The 19,332-nt window shown below is 42.9% G+C and overlaps 1 protein-coding gene across 1 annotated transcript in view; it reads left to right on the top strand.

The window, feature by feature from the left end:
• Nucleotides 1–19,332, top strand: part of chrna8 (cholinergic receptor, nicotinic, alpha 8) — a 108,414-nt gene that overhangs the window by 15,875 nt on the left and 73,207 nt on the right. Inside the window, exon 2 of the mRNA XM_056256936.1 lies at nt 1,744–1,883. Coding sequence (XP_056112911.1) covers nt 1,744–1,883 — 140 coding nt within the window. The remainder of the gene's footprint in view (nt 1–1,743; nt 1,884–19,332) is intronic.

Raw genomic sequence — 19,332 nt, 5'->3', positions numbered from 1 at the left:
TGGAAAGAATTACAATAGTGTGTAGCAGAGGTATGGCTATGACTTCTGCAAAATAATTTGAAGTGACATGAAGACCAAGTATGGTAACCAATACTCAGAATTTGAGTAGTGAACACACAAGCGGAGAAGCGGGCAGCCATTCACTGCGGCGCCTGGGGAGCTTTCTGGTTGCCTTGCTCAAAGGCACCTTAGTCGTTTCCAGACGGTATTGAGAATCAAACCCACGACCTTTGGGTTACAAGGTCTCTCTAACCATTAGGCCACAACTGCCCCCTGCAAGTATCAGCTGTTAGAAATTTTTGCAAGTATCAGCTGTTAGACTTCTTGTGTTAAACGTCTCTGCCCATTTAGTTGTTGTTTTTTGGACAAAATAAGATACATTTGTTTCTATTGAATTAATAAAGAAAATTAATACATTTTTAATAACAACAGTGATATTTTAGGTCGAGCCAGATTAAAGACAAAGCATTCTTGTTGGTTGGCATGTTTCAGTGCTCTCAGTGCATTGATTCAAAACTTGATTCATGCTAAACAGATTTTATGTGAGCTGCATATAGTCTCTCTCCCTGTCACAGCTACAATCTCATGCACAGGTCCACAGAACATACGCTCCTTTTAATTTCCTCATATGCATTGTGAGTCAGGAGAGTGTGAATGATGCCTCTCACTTACAATGTGAATGTGTTCCTTTGATTTATGAAGGAAATTCTGCTTATATAACAGCATAGCCATACTGAATCTAAACATAGACATCATCACAGATGTTCCAAGAAAATTCAATTATTCACATTGAATTATCCTGGACTGCTAATATTATGTCATTCATTAGTTTCTTGACATTTTCCGTTTCATCTCTCCATCTCATCGTGTTTTTACATTTGAGCAAATCCCATTTGTACACATCAGGGGGCTTTAGTCCACCTTTGTGAAGGAGTGTGGAAGCAGTGTGGATATTTTACACTGCTAATATGCTGCAGTCTTCTCCCATGTGTTTTTTTATCTACAGGACAACAGCAATGTCCCTGAGGGAATTAGTCTCTGTTACTGAGTTGCCTATCAGAGCCTGTGGAAATCAAATTTAAAGATCAATAAAAATTTTTACTGCAAAACATCTCTCGTGCATTCACTCCTGATGAGATTGTTCACAAAATTCTGTCATTACTTACACTTGTTTCAGACCATTATGTCGCAAAAAGGGAGAATTGTAATGGATTTTATTTTACCACGCAATTACAGTCAAGCCTGAAGAAAGGATCATAAGAATGGTCTACAGGACTTGTGTGCTAAATATATGTTTTTTGCAGTCACGTGATAGCTTGCTGTGAAAAACAGTCCAAAGTTTATTTTATTATTCACTGATACTATTGCCTTCTGTTGAGCAGTTAACCGCTACAGAGTGATTTTGTGAACAAATGATTTAGACCAGGTTTGTGAACTGGATCAAATGTTTTATTTAGGTTTTTTTTTAGATCCAACTGAAAATGTTTTATTCACAAAAACAACATTGCTACTCATGAACTCTCATAAACCCTAATATCATATGGATAGTTTTTATTATACTTTAAAGTCACCATGAAATCAAATTGGAAAATTCTAGTTGGGTTTTTTAATGTGCACTGGGCCCCACCCCACGCTTGGGACGACCCTACAAAGAGATTTGGAAAATATAACAGAATTCTAATCTTTCTTTCTTTCTTTCTTTCTTTCTTTCTTTCTTTCTTTCTTTCTTCTTTCTTTCTATAGACTCGTTACAAGGGGAATATCAGCGAAAGTTGTATAAGGAATTGATGAACAACTATAACAGACTGGAAAGGCCTGTGCTCAATGATTCTTCACCCATAGTGGTGGAGCTGGGACTCACGCTGCTTCAGATCATAGACGTGGTGAGTTTCTGCATCTGCTTCTCTTTTATGTGATCTTTCTTTCATTATGCTGGTTTGTATCACACCATCCATATTCCGCTTCCCAGTGTTTTAAGTGGTGATTTGCAGTTGGATCAATCTATTCACTACTGCATCCATTGATTTCAGTTTGATTGATAAGACTCTACATGGAGTACAATGAAGGTCACTGTGCTAGGTTTCGGGCATCAAAATCAAATTAAAAAGTGTAAGACTTTCCTTGAAAAAAACGGGGTAAAGGATGTATCTATGAAGAACAAACAAATGACAATTGTTAAAAAACGAACTATTATAAAATCCCTGAATGAACAATATTCAGACTCATTATGTTTCAAACTCTTATCTGTAGGTCCAAAAAGTACATAATTTACCTCCATTCTACCATATCCCAGGACTGTCCTGGTTCAAAAATGGTCTTTGATGGTAGCTTACATGTGGTGGAACACACATGGTCTCTACACACATAAAGCTGATGTAATTGTGTTTTAAGGACATGGACCCCAAATTTACAGTATGCAGGGCCGGCGATTGCTATAGGCGAACTAGGCGGTTGCCTAGGGCGACAAAGTGTTGGGGGCGCGGGCGCCCTCTAGTGTCGCCCTTGGCCTATTTCCCACAGAATTAGAATGACAAGCGAAACAAAAACATATTTGTTTTAACGGCCCATAAAACTCGTTGGCCTACATCGGTGGCCCATTCGTTTTGTTTTGTTTTGCTTAATTGGCGGCGCTGGGTTACTTCCAAATATATAACTTTCTTAGTTTCAAGTATAGAAATTTGTACAATTTGTACAATACTTATGAAAGTTTCCTTTATTTTTCAGTGCATTTGTTTTACAATATAGCCCATGGCTATTACTGTCATGTGATTAATATTATATCTATTATTATGTAGTAGTGTAATGTAGACAGACACTGTAATTAAAAGAGGTTTGAATTTTTCTTTGTTCAATTTCCACACTGAATATGGGTTGGAGCTTTTAGTTTTGAACTCTCAAATTGCACCAGATTGATGAATTTAACATTAAAATGCACACAATTTTATTACGGGGGAAATACCCCCGAAACCCCCTTAACCTTGTAGCAGCCTAATAGATTAGTAATAATAGTAGGCCTAGTGCTGGTAGTTATGGTCAGATAAAATATATTTGTACAATGCAACTATGATATAAATATCCTTGAAAGTTCTTTGTATCATTTGTATGAACAATTTATTGTTTAAGTTTTTGAGTGACTGTAAGAGCAAAACTCAATATCGCCTAGGGCAACCAAAGGGTTAGAGCCGGCCCTGACAGTATGCATTATGCGCAGCAAAATATCAAACAAAAAATGAGTTTGTTAGAACTATAAAACAATAGATTGATTTAAAACTAAGACACAAGACATTTTCTAATTGTATTTGGACACTAGATGGATATCAAACTTTAATGAAGCATGACCATAGTTAATGTGATGAACTACACCTACACCCCTGAGAGGAACTGACTTTATAGATCCACTAAAAATCACCTTGAAAACAGTTGGTTAAACGATGTGGCCAGAAATGTTAAGTTAGATCTTTATCATAATTTGTGTGCATATGTCACTTGGTTTATCTAATGGAAATTAAATGTATATATTTTATTTGTGGCTCAAATGTCCAAAAGTAGACTTTTATTTTTATTTTGATCATTTACTGTAAACATCAAGAGCCTTCTGATTTGTTTTTGTTTGTTTTTTGCTTCAAAGTCCAAAGTCCATACAAACTTAACAATTAACACCCTTTTATAGGGCTGATTTTAATATTTTGACCCGCTTGGACTTACGAGTAGACCACTTCACCTGGGGACTGTGCTGTTAATTAAAATGTTTGTTTTCTGCTCCTTAGCAGATGTTGTTTTCTTTTCGCCAGGCTCTTAATAATTTAAATAATTTCTTTGTACTTCCGAAGGCAACCAAGTCCCAGTACTCAGTACAGTACTAAACCCTTTAATTTAAGAAAATCCCTATTGTTATAATTGTAAGGGTATTAAAACTATGGGTTTTCATAACTCAAGTGGTTATAATTTTTTTTTCTTCTAATTTTGAGAGAACAAAAAAAAGTTAAGAAGAATTTTATGTTTTATTTTTTTATGTTTTGGGAATCCAGGTGAAAAGTTTATTTTCTCACAGGCACAATTTCATTTTTCTTTTTCTTTTTTCTTTTTTTTATATGCCAGACAAATACATATGTTGATGTTTCATCACAGCGGAAGTCCCTGAGCATGAAAAGATCCACATGAAACATTAATAAGATTACTTTTTGGCTCAGTAGCTGTTGCACTTGACTGCATAATTTATCAAAAATATGTGGGCAATGAATAAGGTGGAGAATCAAAAATACAAAAAAGATGTGCACATCCCACACACCTTAATTGGGCTCAGGTGCAGGACAAAAAAAAAAAAAAAAAAAATGAAAAAAAACATGATGTCCGCACCTGATGGTGCCTGATGAAGACCTGACTGTCAAAACGTAGCACTTTCAGTTAAAGTTGTTTGCTGTCAATTCAGTGTGCGGACATCACAGTTCTTTTTTCCATTAATGAAAAAGGCTGTGTGTCCACCAAAGCGTTTTTAGTCAGCTGAAAACTCTAGGCGCTCTGCAGAAAACGCCTAGCTGTGGGCGCTTGAGACCGGTTTGGCAGCGTATCGCTTTTTTCAGTTGAACCGCTTTGCTTGCTATAATACTGAATATCCGCGAAAGTGTAACCCTGAGATGTTCCTTTTCGATGTTCCTTTTCATTGCATTTATGCTATTGGATCACAATGCCCACGCCACCATGGGACATATCCTAAGGCCCCGAACTGGACATAATGTATTAAGCATCTCCTGCTCCTGAGTTTCAAACAGTGGAGGGTAGAAGGCTTGGAGAACAACAGGATGAAATGATGTTGAAGGCACCCTCAGGACATAATCTGGCCAAGGGTGCAATATTACCTTAATTAGTCCATGGGCAAGACCCGGGATTGAAATGGTGGCTACAAAGAAAATCGTTGAAGGTAAAATTTTATGGCCAAACAGACGGCCAAATCATGGCCAAAATCGCACAGTGTGCACCCGGCTTTAGCCAATATTAGCCAGTCACTGATGTCAATTTAGTAAACTGATGCCTTGGAGTCACAAGGGAGCCAGAGCTGCACCTATGCACTTGGTGAAGGTGTGAGGAGACAAGGCTAGGCCAAAGGGAAGAACCCGATACTGGTAAACATCGCCCCCGAAAGCGAACCTCAGGAACACCCTGAGCACAGGCAATGCGTCCTTTAAGTCTATCGTGATGAACCAATCCTCGGATTGGATTTAAGACACGATAAGCTTCAACATTAACACTTTGAACCTGTAAGTCAATAGGGTGCAGCTCAAGAGACGAAGATCAAGAATTGGACGCAACCCCCCGTCCTTTTTGGGTACCAGAAAGTACTGGCTGTAAAAACCTGAGTCTCTGGGAGAGGAACATTCTATATGACCCCTTTGTCCAAGAGACACTTTAATTCCTGCGTAAACAACACAATCTGCTCTGGCTTCACCGAGCATGCCACTGAGACGCAGAGGACGAAACCTGAACTGAGTTCTGTAAACTTTCTCTATAGTTTTCAGAACGGACTAGACTCGTAACCCCCCTTTTCATCTTGCTCCTCGAAGCTAGACTCCCCAGATGGCAGGTCGTCATCTAGACCTGAAGAAATCACAGAGAGAGCTTCCAATCCAGAGTGGGACCTTCAGTCTGTAGAGAGAGCAAGAGAAAGGGCTTGGACTGTCTCACGCTCTTCTAAAAGCTCCATCTGCGAGCTCCATTTGATTCACTTTGGCCTGGCCTGAACTATGAGGTGCAGAGACAAACTCTTCTTCATCATCAAAGATCATCAGAGATTCCTCTTTGTAAACGCATTCCATTGGATCAAAGCAATGACGCAGCATTGATGTTCCCTCAAAAAAGAACAATAGATTGATATCACGGGCTTATTAAGGAGATGGGGTACATTTTGTCTTCAGAACTATTTTAGTTCAGTCTTTGGCCATTGCGCTCCATCTCCCACTTTTTGAAAACATTTCCAGTATACAGCCTTGCATCATAGCCTCTTTGATTTAGTGTGGCCCAAATGGCCATATGGTTAATCCAGCTCTTCTCAGCATATTAAACCTAACTGTGTACAACGTAAGTAAAAATACATACTGTACTCTGCGCTTTAGATTTTCCCTTAAAGGATTAATGATGTTTAGATCTGCTGATATGTAAGGCCATTGAAGGCACTGAACATCATTCTTGCATTTACAAGAGTCTTGAATTTAACAGCATGCAATTTAGCTTTATCATCCTGGAAGATGAGTGCAACATGTTAGCATAACAGATTATCCTGCAAAATAGTTTGCAATTATCAGATTTAAAGTCCATAATTTCTATGAATTGAGGCACCAAAAAGAATGGTAAAAATAATTGCTATTTGTTTAGTTTTGCTAACACTATTTTACTAATTTTCTTTGAATTTGAATATTGCTTTTAATATTTTAATCACTTTCTGTATGCAAACAATAATTTTTTTTTTAAATGACATTAAATTAAAGAAAATAAAAGTATGCATGCCTGACTGTCCCATTTCCGCTGTCCCAAAGGACCCGTCACCTGGCTGAAATCTATCTCCTTCACCCATTTCACTGTGTGAATTATGAAATATCTGTTTATCCTGTGTGTTAAATCATGGCTGCCGTGGCGTGGCTCTTGCACGGCCCCAGATGGCGAGAGGCCCATAAGCAATGACTGGGATGCTGTGAAACCGTGAACGCATGAGTTGTTCTCAATCAGCTAAGGGGGGCTGGGGGTGGCAGCTGCCACACCATTCTACATCACCGCAGTGCCGGGAGGGTTATGAGTGTGAGGATAGGTGGACTGTGAGAAACAAAAGCTGAACAATTCTTGGCATTGAAAAGGCCTCTTTTTGATTTGTAATGCAGTGTGTCCATTATTACAGCATGGCATCGAATTTTATGATCATGTGCAATAAAAAACTTTACGCAAATGTATCAGAAGTGGCTTAAATGGAAACAGCTTGTAGTTTTAGGAGACAATACAGTAGTTTGGAATTAATGTTGGCTGATGGGAAGCCTAGTTAATGGTCTAGAATTGAGTTTAAATCCAGACAGGGTTGACCAATGAACTACTGAGCTAATGAGCTATTGTACCCTACAATCGATTTTAAGGTTGTATTGTTAACCACCGAAAAATATTTTGACTAGTCCTTCATCTTTTTTTTTTTTAAAAAGGAAAATTATTTTTATGGTAAGACACTAACAATCAAAGTGCATGGGGTCAGGCAATAAACTTAACAATAAACAATAAAACACAGTTTCAACAATTAAACATCATACATGTTAGCATGAGTCTGAGTGAATTGATATTTGCCTAATATCATGACCATATAATGCCGATAATTTGTATTATACACTCACCAGAAATAGGAAATCAGAAATGGGCTGTTTACTTTACAAACGGAAGTCGGTAACTCATAACCAGAATCCAGCTAGAATAGTGTCCCCACTTCAAAAATGACAATTTTAGGCAAATGTACAGCTCAAATAATAAACAGCTTTTTACTGAATAATTTATATAAGTGTTCACATTTCAGCTTTTAAATCTCCTGGAGCACTGGCCCGGTTTACTTACGTTATAAGAGCATTGACAACTACAGTTATCATCTACAAAAAAAAAAAAAAAAAAACACAACAAAACCTCAGAATCATTTTTGCTGGTACTCAACATGCAACATTATACAATTTACTTCTTTTGAACCTGAAAAATTCCTTTTAGAGAGGTCTTGGGGAGCTCAAACACCATGTAATACATTTGACCCCTTGAGTATGTGTATACATGTCCTCATAATGGTTCATCAAACACCTAAAGTGAATTCTGGAAACACAAACAGCAGTGTCAGAGGGGAGGTTTAGTTGAGGGTAGGAAACACTCACGCTCACTACCTGGCCAGAGAAACAGTAACCCCTCTGTGACCTCCATCCTTCTGTCCTCCAGTCTCCATGCTGTACAGGCTTCTCTCACTCACCGTCTGCTGTCCTCAAACCACAAGACAGCCAGTACCACTCTCTCTCTTTTACATGGAAACCTGCCCTCATGGAAAGACCAAAGCATTCTGTAAACCATCCACTCCTATTTTTCCATTTCCCACTCCAAGCTAGCTTACTGAACAATGGTGAAAGAAACCTTGCTTTGAGTTAGCTCTATCCACCATATATTTAACCTAAAAGTGGGCGCGGACATTTTTATGTGCAAGACTTCCTGTGTCAGTCACTTCCAGTTACTCTACCTTTACAAAAATAGTCTGACAATGACCCTTTTTTTGCCTGTGAAATTACACTAACATTCAGCTAATGTGACCGAACCTTTAGTCCATTAAAGTTGTTTTCAATATATATATTTTTCTTTTGTTACTTTATTAAAATTGTGAATAAAAGGGTGGGATCAAGAAATGACCTAAGCTGGACAAGATTTCAGGCTCACCTGCACACAAGTGCAATTGCGCAAGATGTCAGAGCATGTGCACAGCCCACTGGGCTACACTTCTGACATTAACACATGGGGAATTGTTGCTGACATCTAATTGTATTATGGGCCGCTAACGTGTTTGTAGCAACGGGACGAGGTCGAGGGACGTGAGAGATACAAGACCGGTGCATCTCACAGGTGTCGTTCATCATTAATCACGCCACCGGCCTGGTGCCGTTCTCTCACGTTCCTCGACCTCGTCCTGCTCGCCACAGTGTTAAGCTCATGATTGGTACAATCTTGGAATGAGCGAGAACACTCAAAAATGTCCAAAATGCTCCTCGCTCCAGGCAAAAATCATACACTTTACTCACATACTCTGGGTTTACAGAGAGTAAGAGAGTAAGAGAGAGATAGAGAGAGGGTGTAGATAGATATGGCCTAGAACAGTAGCTCCGATTCTCCATAGTTCCGCTCCATTGTTCACTTCCACCTCATATCAAGTGCATATTATTAGTCACATCCTCTTTTTATCAAATTAATTAACACATTATTATATTCTCCATTTAAAGATCCTCCAGACTTATGGATAATCTCCAGTCATCTGCAATGTGTGTTCATTCCACAGCTTTTCCATATGAAAGATTCAATTAATCGGTTCACAGAGCGAAAACGCTCACTCGCCTCCTTATCTATACGATCACAATAGTCCGTCACTGCTCATTACCACAGGCAGGTTTTCATGTGTCTCATTTCCTCTAAGTACTGTTGAAGTGTTCATTCACAGAATTGTGTTAGACATTTGCATTATCTAAAAGCAGTTGCAGTAAAGCAGACATGGGGTGTGTTTCCCGTACAATGATGTAACTCGCTGCTTCCTTACCATAGTTCTATGCATCGTTGAAGAAATCAACTAGCTAGTAACGACTGTTTCCCGAAACCGTATTGTCGCAAAGTGGTCATTCAACCACGTTGGTTTATGACGTCACGCACATGGTGGAGTAATAACTACTTTTAATGAAACTGTTTGAGATCGAATTAACGCTAGATGTTTTGATATAAATTACAGACATGGTATCGGAAGACTATTTCAAATTTTTCTCAGTTATTTTGCTTTATTTCCAGATTCAATCATAGGCTCGTTCTTACATAGTAGAGCACGTTCGCACATGCACAGTCTTCAATAACGGTGGTTTACATTTCTAGACAAACTAAAAGACGTAAATTACATTTGTATGTATTCTAAATAAAAGACACAGGTTGTACTGAATGTCGGCTTGCTTGTTTAGCTCAAGATAAAGATTTATTAAGTCCACATTTCATGCAAACTAGAAACTGTTTTTAACCACAGGTCGAGAGATATCGTTCCAACCACACAGCTTTGCGATGCTGTTTGCGAATGTTCGTTGGAACGATGGTTTCGGGGAAACACTGACTCGTTGAACTATGCTGAGAACGACGGAACTTGCGACCATAGTTGGCTAACGATGCTTTTGGGAAACGCACCCCAGACTAGTTAAACTCATAGATGTTATTGACTGTGAAGTTTCATGAAGCCTGAACAGGTAAATGAGCGAGTCACAATGTTACTCTCTCTACAGCTATCTACAAAATCAGCACTAAATAAGCAGCTTATGAACTCATGATGAACTCAACTTAAATATGCTGACTTTCTGGATATGCAGATTTATATTAATGCCTGGGTTCTTTATATTTATGCCTTTATATTAATATTAATATGTTAAATTTATAGTATGCAATGCATACTGTAAACAGTGATGCAAGACTGTGCGGTAGAATCACAATGATTCTTTGCATTACAGTGATCTCTTATGTATTGACAGATAAACTGTAATAGTGTTCACAGAAATGTGCTGACACTTACAGAAGTTTCCCAGCATGCAATGTGGCATTAACACATTATGTGGTTGCATGTTATCTTGTTGGCTTTCTTTGCTGATCCTGTTGTTGTTTTAAGCTATTTAATTTATAATGTTCAGAGTTTGACCTAAAATATTTGTTGTCACCGTTGTTGAGTTTTGTATGCTGAGTGTTGTTATCTGCAGATGATAGGTTAATACTTCAACCTCATGTTCAATAGTGATGATAACCACTCCTCAGACAAATAGCCCACCCCCTTTTGTCACAGAGTCAGACACACCGTCACAGCCCCAATCATCACTCAATCACCAGGACCCGCCCACTGGTTCACAATCACCAGAGTACTGACTCATCAACACACCCGTTATATGCCCCGTTTACCTTTCACTCCTTGTCTGGTCTCGTTGCAGTATACACTGCTTTATGTCAGACACCTTACCAATCTACTCACCTGAGATCGTCTCGTCCTGTATCCAGTCTTCTGTCCGTCTTCCGTCCGTCATCCTGATCCAGATCGCCTGTCTTCGTGTTCACTTGTCACCTACACAGAGAATCCACTTCAGTCATCACCAGCTAAGTCACCATCATCATTCTACAAGTCACCATCCTCTCACCATCATCTGGTTCCCGTTGTTCCACCACCCCTCTGCTTTTAATAAACACTGTGTGCACCTAAACCTGTCTGTCTCATCCTGTGTTTGTGACAGAAGACCAGACCATCATGCAGAGTCCTGTTGGAACCAGCGGGGAGCATCCACCGGATCAGTTTGCCGAACCTGTGCAGGCGGTTCAGCAAACTCTCTCCTCTGCACCACCCGCTCCTTCGCCACCTGCCTCTGCCAGTCCCATGGCCTGACCAGCGACATACAACAGTGAGCCGGAGGATTGCAGCGGGTTCCTTCTACAATCTTCACTATATTTTGAAATGCAACCACAGCTTTTCTCCACCGAACGGGCGCGTATCACCTTCATGATTTCCCTGCTATCTGGACGCGCACTCCATTGGGCCCAATCCATCTGGCACGCCAACGGCCCAGTCACAACTTCATTGGCATTCTTCATCAGTCACTTCAAGGAAATCTTCGGTCAAACCGCATCAGAATTATCCATCCATGATTGGCTGTTCAACCTCCGCCAAGGTAATACTTCTGCACATTGGCTGCATCTAGCGGCTGGAATGAGACGGCCCTATTGACAGCCTTTCGCCAGGGTCTTAACCCGGTAGTGCGTCACCAGATGGTCATTTATGACAACACCGTTGGCTGTGCGTATCTCTCAATGTCTTTCAGCCCACTCATTGGATAAACCCGCTTCGCATCCTCCCCCCATCTCTCCATCTGTTGCCCTTACAGCACCAGAACCCATGCAGGTAGACACTTACCATCTGTCCAACGCTGAGCGACAAATAAGACTAACACAGCACTTGTGTCTGTATTGTGGGGGAGAAGGTCATATCATCACCAAATGCCTGATACGACCATCACGCCCAGCGGTGAGTACCATCGAGTTTCTGGCCAAAGTTGCACCTCTCACTCGCACGCCTGTCCAAATTCTAACCCCAAAACGTCTTGTTTCAGTGCAAGCGCTCATCAACACCGGGTCTGCAGGAAACTTCATCTCTCATCAACTTCTCCAAAGACTCAACCTCCAGAGGAAACGCTGCTCACAAGAAGTAGCCATTCACACCATCTTTGGCAAGCTGCTGAGCCGTGGTCGTGTCTGCCACTTCTCTCCCACAGTCACGCTCCGTGTTGGCTGTCTGCATAAGGAGAAGATCTCGTTCTTGGTGCTGGAAGGATCCACGGCTGATATCATCCTGGGACGCCCCTGGATGACCCAGCACAAACCCACTATCAATTGGAACTCTGGAGAGATTCTACAATGGAGTGATTCCTTCTTCCAGAACTGTCTGTCATCAAACCGTCTACACGTCGAACCTGTCGACATCTCTCAAAATCTTCATCCAGTCTCCAGTTGAACTCCACCTCCGTCGAAAGCCCAGAGACGGAGAGTAAAACTGAAATCCCTCTAGAGTATCGTGCGTTCCAGTATGTATTCAGCAAACGGTTGACGACCCGTCTATCACCTCATCGGCCATGGAACTGCGCCATCGACCTGCTGCCTGGGGCGACACCACCTAAGGGTAAAGTCTACCCACTGTCCATTCCGGAACAAAAGGCCATGGAGGAGTACATTCAGGAGGCTCTTAAACAACGTTTCATCCGTCCATCCTGCCGCATCCAGCTTCTTCTTCATGGTCAAGAAGGATGGAGGCTTGCGGCCGTGTATCGACTACCGGGCCCTTAACGCACAGACTGTTTAATACAGTTATCCTCTTCCTCTGGTCCCTGCCGCGTTGGAACAGTTTAGTGGGGCTCACATCTTCTCCTAGCTGGACCTGCGGAGCGCCTATAATCTCATTCGGATATGCGAGGGTGATGAATGGAAGACAGCGTTCATCACTCCGGCAGGCCACTTCGAGTACGTATGGCCTGTCCAAGTCACCCTCCGTATTCCAAGGCTACATGAATGAGGTGTCCCAGGAGTACCTCCAACGCTTCGTCATCGTCTACATCGACCATATCCTGATCTACTCCCTGAACCTGGCCGAACATCGCCACCACGTGACGCAGGTCCTCGAGAAGCTGAGAGAACACCAACTCTATCTCAAGTTGGAGAAGTGCGAGTTCCACACACCATCTGTTTAGTTCCTCGGTTACATCATCGAACAACAAGTTATCCAGATGGACGAGAGGAAGGTGGACACCATCCACAACTGGCCCCAACCTGTCACCATCAAGGAACTCCAACGCTTCCTAGGCTTCGCCAACTTCTATCGCAGATTCATCCAGAATTACAGTCTCCTCAGCTCACCTCTCACCTCACTCCTCAGGAGCCACCCCAAGTCTCCGTCCTGGAAACCCTTGGCCACCGAAGCCTTCCAACACCTGAAGGATGCCTTCACGACCGCTCCAATCCTGGTGCACCCCGATCCAGAACTCCCATTCGTGGTCAAAGTCGATGCGTCTACCACCGGGGTTGGAGCGGTGCTATCCCACCAGCAGGGTGAGCCTCCTCGACTCCATCCATGCGCCTTCTATTCCAAGAAGCTGTCCCCCGCGGAGCAGAACTACGACATCGGAACTCGTGAGCTGCTCGCCATCAAGATCGCCTTGGAGGAATGAGACACTGGCAAGGTCATCACTGAAACCTAGAGTATCTCCGAGAGGCCAAGCGGCTCAACCCACGACTAGCCCGTTGGGTGCTATTCTTCACACGGTTCGATTTCACCATGACCTAGATTTCACCGGTACCAAGAATTGCAAGGCGGATGCCTTATCCCGTCTGTATCATCCTGAACCTGAAACCTGTCCTCCAGAACCAGCTCTCCCTCCAGCCATGGTAGTCAGCCCAATCCAATGGTCCCTCGACGATCAGATCTTCCATGCCACCCACACCGAACCTGCTCCGCCGGGAGGTCCTGAGGGACGGTTGTATGTACCATCTGCCTGCCGTCTGTTCCTCATGGACTCAGCACACACCTCTCCGGGCTCTGGACACCCAGGCAGCCAGCGAACCCTCTCGCTCCTACAGGATCGCTACTGGTTGCCCAATATCTCCCGATACATCAGAGGGTGCTCAGTCTGTGCCATCACCAACACGCCAAGGAAGCTACCCGAGGGAAAGTTGGAACCTCTGCCGATACTCTGACGTTTCTGGTCCCAACTTGGCATTGACTTCATGACAGACCTTCCTCCGTCCAAGCATCACACCTGTGTGTTTGTCATCGTCGACCGCTTCTCCAAGGCCTGTAAACTCATCCCTATCAAGGGCCACCCCACCGTATTCGAAGCCGCAGAACTCTTGTTGCAACAAGTATTCCGTCATTATGGTCTACCAGAAGACATCGTATCGGATAGAGGTCCCCAGTCCCTGGGCGGAGTATGCCCAGAGATCCCTGCGCCAATCCACCACTGGGCTTACTCCGTTCCAATGTATCCTTGACTACCAACCTCCTCTCTTCCCCTGGTCCGGAGAACCCTTGGAGGGTCCAGCTGTCAATCACTGGTTCGAAGAGAGCGAGAGGGTATTGGACTCAACGCACATGCAGAGTCCATCAGCCGTCAGGAGCCAGCCATGGAGGAGGGGGTACTGTCTTCCGTCCGTCATCCTGATCCAGATCGCCTGTCTTCGTGTTCACTCCTCACCTGCATAGAGAATCCACTTCAGTCATCGCCAGTTAAGTCACCATCATCATTCAACAAGTCACCATCCTCTCACCCTCTCACTGTTCACCATCACCATCATCTGGTTCATGTTGTTCCACCACCACTCTGCTTTTAATAAATACCTTGTGCACCTAAACCTGTCTGTCTCCTCCTGTGTTTGTGACACCTTTATTATTAATTTAATTTTTTCTTAATTTTTTCATAAAATTTCCCTTGTACCTTAAAGTACAATATTGCACAAAAGTACAAGTAATGATTTGACTTATTATAAAAAGCTTATTTTCTTCATGTAATACAGTGAAATCCCCGGTTACTGACGTAACCTCGGTTCCCTGAGATAACAGGAATGAGCATTGCATGAGAGATTTTCTCTCTCTCGCTATGGTGAAACTCTCAGAATACTGAAGCCTGATTGGTTCAGGTCTGTGAATTTCACAGACAAATGGAGTTTCAGCCCACCAGAATGGGTGGGGCCGACTACCTATATAAGTCGCACTGAAACGGCCATCTAGTCAGATTTTCTGGACTGGAGCAGAGAATCGACAGTGCAGACTTGTGCATATGTGCAGTAGCATGGGATGATATGCAATGCTTGTTCCCGTCATCTCAGGGAACCATGTATGAATCAGTATCCAGAGAGTTCCCTTTCAAAAAGGTTTCAGTCGCAGTGTGTGAGATTTTCTCTCTCTCGCTATGGGAACGGCTGCAAAATGCCTTCCTGCAAAGCCAGAGCCCAGGGGCACTCAGTGAGGAGGGCCCCAGGCAGGCTACTAGTGTCAAGGACTTAGAATGTCCAGAAAAGGAAGACTCGGGAGTGACCGGAGTCTGAGGGTATTTTAGAAAACTCCCCTGAGGGTGGGGCTCAATCTAGGCCGACAGAACCCGTGCCAGGACGTCCAGGATATAGAACCTGATGAAGGTGGACGGCGAGGATCAGCCACCGCACAGATGTCAGCCATGGATATTCCACTAGACCACGCCCAAAAGGAGGCCATTCCTCTGGTGGAGTGGGTCCTCACTCCAATGGGGCACTGTAAGTCCAGAGACTTGTAGGTAAGCGTTGTGGAAATTAGGGTTCACGTAGCAACCCGAAGTGATAAAATAAAATAAAATTCTGTATCAAAATTTATAGGCAGGACAAGTAGTTTGTTTATGCATGGTTTGTAGGGAATTACAAACCTGCGCACATATATTCAAATGCACATAACTATAGAATCAATTCTTAATGCGCATGTGAACGCCATCAGCGTTTATTACAGGTTCGCGTTTAAAGTCTGTTTAGAGAGAACGGTGTCATCTTAGCGGCCCCTAATTTAATAACAAATGATCATTTCAACAGAAGTGAATCAATTAAAACTAACTTTAGCTGGAAAATAACATTATTCAAGAACCGCTATAAAACCAACCAATCTCTGTTACTTTAAATTATATTAAGTTTATCTCTGTAAAGCTGCTTTGAAACAATCTTCATTGTTAAAAGCGCTATGTAAATAAGGGATGACTTGACTTGACTTGACGTTAGCGTTATCGCGTCCACTAACCAATGGGACACCCCATGGGAACAAAAGAGAGAATGGACTCGATCTCACAGGAAATGGGGTCTATAAACCAGGCTCCTGTTAGAAGGTGCCCTAGCCTCCAAGATCGTGCTCATGACCTTCCGGGGAGGCTTGGAAGCTCCCGTCGAGAGACCATAGGTGGAGGCTTCACAACTCGGGTTGGGGTTGCCAGATTGACCCTTTCGCTTGGGAAAGGAGGTCCCTTCTCAAAGGGAGCATCTGGACCATTCCCGGGAACCACGGCTGGTTCTGCCAGAGTGGTGCCATGAGTAAGACTGAGATAGGTAATTTCTTCTCTTCTGTCGCTCACCCCTCCTTTGGCATCCCACAAGGCTCGATCTTGGTACCCTACTTTTTCTCGCTGTACATGCTACCCTTGGGTTCTATTTTAAGTAGACATGGTGTTTCCTTCCATTGTTATGCTGACGACGCCCAAATATATTTACCTATCAAGAGAAATGATCCGTCTGCATTAACTTCTCTTTTATTGTGCTTAGACTAGGTTGAATCTTGGCTTGCTCAAAACTTTTTATCTTTAAATGAGCCACTAGAGATGGCTGTTCGAGCTTTTATTACTTTTTGTTTAGACTACTGCAACTCATTGTATTGAGGTATTTCCAAGTCACAAATCGCTCGCCCTCAACTGGTCCAAAATGCTGCTGCAAGATTAATTTGAAAAAGTCGTAAATATGACCACATCACTCCAATTCTAAGAGATCTTCAGCCGGATCTGGGCCGTTCTCGTCCATGTCGCGGAGGAGCTTGGCCTGATATACTTGAAGGACCCCTATCGTGTGGAGGGCGGAGCTAGCCTAGCCGCTTGCGGCAAACACTCTGCCTGCGAGCACATATGTCATCCTGCATGGCTTGGACGGATGGGAAGCCTTGGTCTTCCATGCCGCTTGCGCCAGAAAAGGGGCATTGGACATCGTGGATGAAGAGCACTGGCGAATCAGCACGCTGTGGGGAGAGTGAGTCCCGCAGGCGCTGGGCCAACATGAGTTCGCTTTTCTTCCGTCTTGGCTCGAGATGGGAAGAGAACGGGAGAGCATGCGAGACGGGATTGCTTTCTTTGAGGAAAACGACCCGTGAGCGCAGCAGTGCAAGACTCATATACCTTGCAGTGCGAGCAGCTGGTCTCTGTGAGGTCCGCCTCTACGTGGGCGCGGCCCAGTAGCTGAACTGACATTTTGCAACAAACATGCTCAGTTGTTGGCGGAAAGCCGCAGGGGAGAAGCGGCAAGTCAGCTGTGAGGTGCCGTTGATCCGCTGCAGAGGCTGTTCTCGATGGCCAGCAGAGGCTTTTTTCTCTTCTTCAAAGTCAGCCAGGAGATGTGTCTTCGTGCTGAAGGAGAGTAAATCTGACTAGATGGCCGTTTCAATGCGACTTATGTAGGCAGTCGGCCCCACCCATTCTGGTGGGCTGAAAGGCCATTTGTCTGTGAAATTCACAGACGTGAACCATAGCGAGAGAGAGAAAATCTCTTACGCAATGCCAGTGAACCTTATCGAAAGGGAACTAATTTGTCTGTAACCCAATTACACTCCTTCTTCTTCTTGTTTAATGGCCATTAACTCTTTAGAAGCATTGTCTCCTCCTACTGTACTGGATAGCAAACCATATTTCTTGCATGGGTGATGTGCCTGAAGTTTAAAATCTGAATCGCTGTTTTATACTCCGTCGCAATCCGTGGACCAATCAGATTGTTTGTTCCTGCTAGTGCTGTGTGTTTAGCTCCTCTTATGGTCGCAATTAACACCCAATTGCACTGACTGAGAGAGGATTAATTATATATATAATTAATAATACGGTCCAAATTCCTAGTCAAATGGAACAGCTTATTTGATGCTCATACAGAATTGGCTGCTGCTTGTGGCTGTGTTCATGTTTCACTAGGTTTCAGTTAGATATTGGAATGGAACTGTAATTTACTTATTGTACTGCCATATATATGCAGGAAAATATATTTGGAAAAGCTTAGCCGTGGAGGTTGTATCCATAAATACAGTAATATACTGTATGTTGTCCCCTGTGTTTATCTTTTGGCGGCACATGTTCAATGACCATCTAATGTATACTGCTCACAAAAATGACAAGAATGTGCTGGTCAAATCTGATTGGCTAGCTGGAACACAGTCTAAAAGTCATTGTGTATAGGTTTATTAGTTTGCCAGGAAAAACACTCCTGTTTACAATGTCTTGGGCAGCTAGCTACAATGAACATTAAGCTTCAAATCCACTAATCATTAGAAATTAAGGTTTATGAGATTGGTGGAATCAATTCTTTGAAAGATATTGTCTGAGGAACTTAATAGAAAGTAAATTAGATTTCCACAGCAGGATTCTTTTCACTGTATGCCTGTGAATTTATGGGTACTTATTTATTTTGGATGGACAGACATTCTGATCGAATTGAACACACATTTCCAAGGACTTCCCCATGCCATTCTGATAGCGTAGCACATCCAACTCTATTTTTGTAAAACATTTATATAGAGAGAAATCACGGTTGCACTTTATTTTACATCACGTGCACTTTCAATGTACTTACTGTGTACTTACCCACGAAAATACTACTGTAAGTAATGTAAGGTAACAATATGGGTTAAGATTAGGTTTAGGGGTAGGTTCAGGGTTAGTACCTAGTTAGTGTCATTACTACAATAAGTACACAGCATGTTGTGACAATCAGCGGCTGGAGTGCCCGCATGAGCCACTGGAGGGCACTCTCTTCCTGCGTTATGTTCCACCATGGACTCATTATGTTTTATTATGGTTTCATCAGTTTCACCTGTGCACCCTCAGCAACCCTTTATCTGGACTGTTCTGTTCTGTGCCCATTGGTGAAGTATTGTTTTACCCAAACTCTGTCTTAGTTTGTACCTTTTGTTTCTCCGTGCTTGGACTTGATCTTTTGTGTTTGAACTTGGACTCTGATATAGTTTTGTGAACCTTTGCTGCCTGCCTCTGACCATTGCGTGTTTGACTACGATTCTGGATTGCCCTTGACATCTTTTTAGTTTTTGTCTGCTTCTTCTCAGTTTGTCATCTCCTTCAATAAATATCTGCGAATGGATCCGACCGCCTCAGCCTCTTCGTGACAGAATACTTCACCCCATCAGGATCCAGCAGATTACCGAACAACTCACCGCAAAATGGAACCAGCAGTTGCTCCAGCAGTCTCTCCCATAGTCGTCAGCAACCGGGCCCTGCGAGAATATCTCTCGGCAATGTTTCATGTGAACCAGTCTGT

This window comes from Rhinichthys klamathensis, unplaced genomic scaffold (assembly GCF_029890125.1).
Source record: "Rhinichthys klamathensis goyatoka isolate OS25496 unplaced genomic scaffold, OSU_Roscu_1.1 h1tg000133l_1, whole genome shotgun sequence".
Taxonomy (NCBI): domain Eukaryota; kingdom Metazoa; phylum Chordata; class Actinopteri; order Cypriniformes; family Leuciscidae; genus Rhinichthys; species Rhinichthys klamathensis.
The sequence above is the reverse complement of the archived record's forward strand: the minus strand, read 5'-3'. Positions and strand labels throughout refer to the sequence as shown.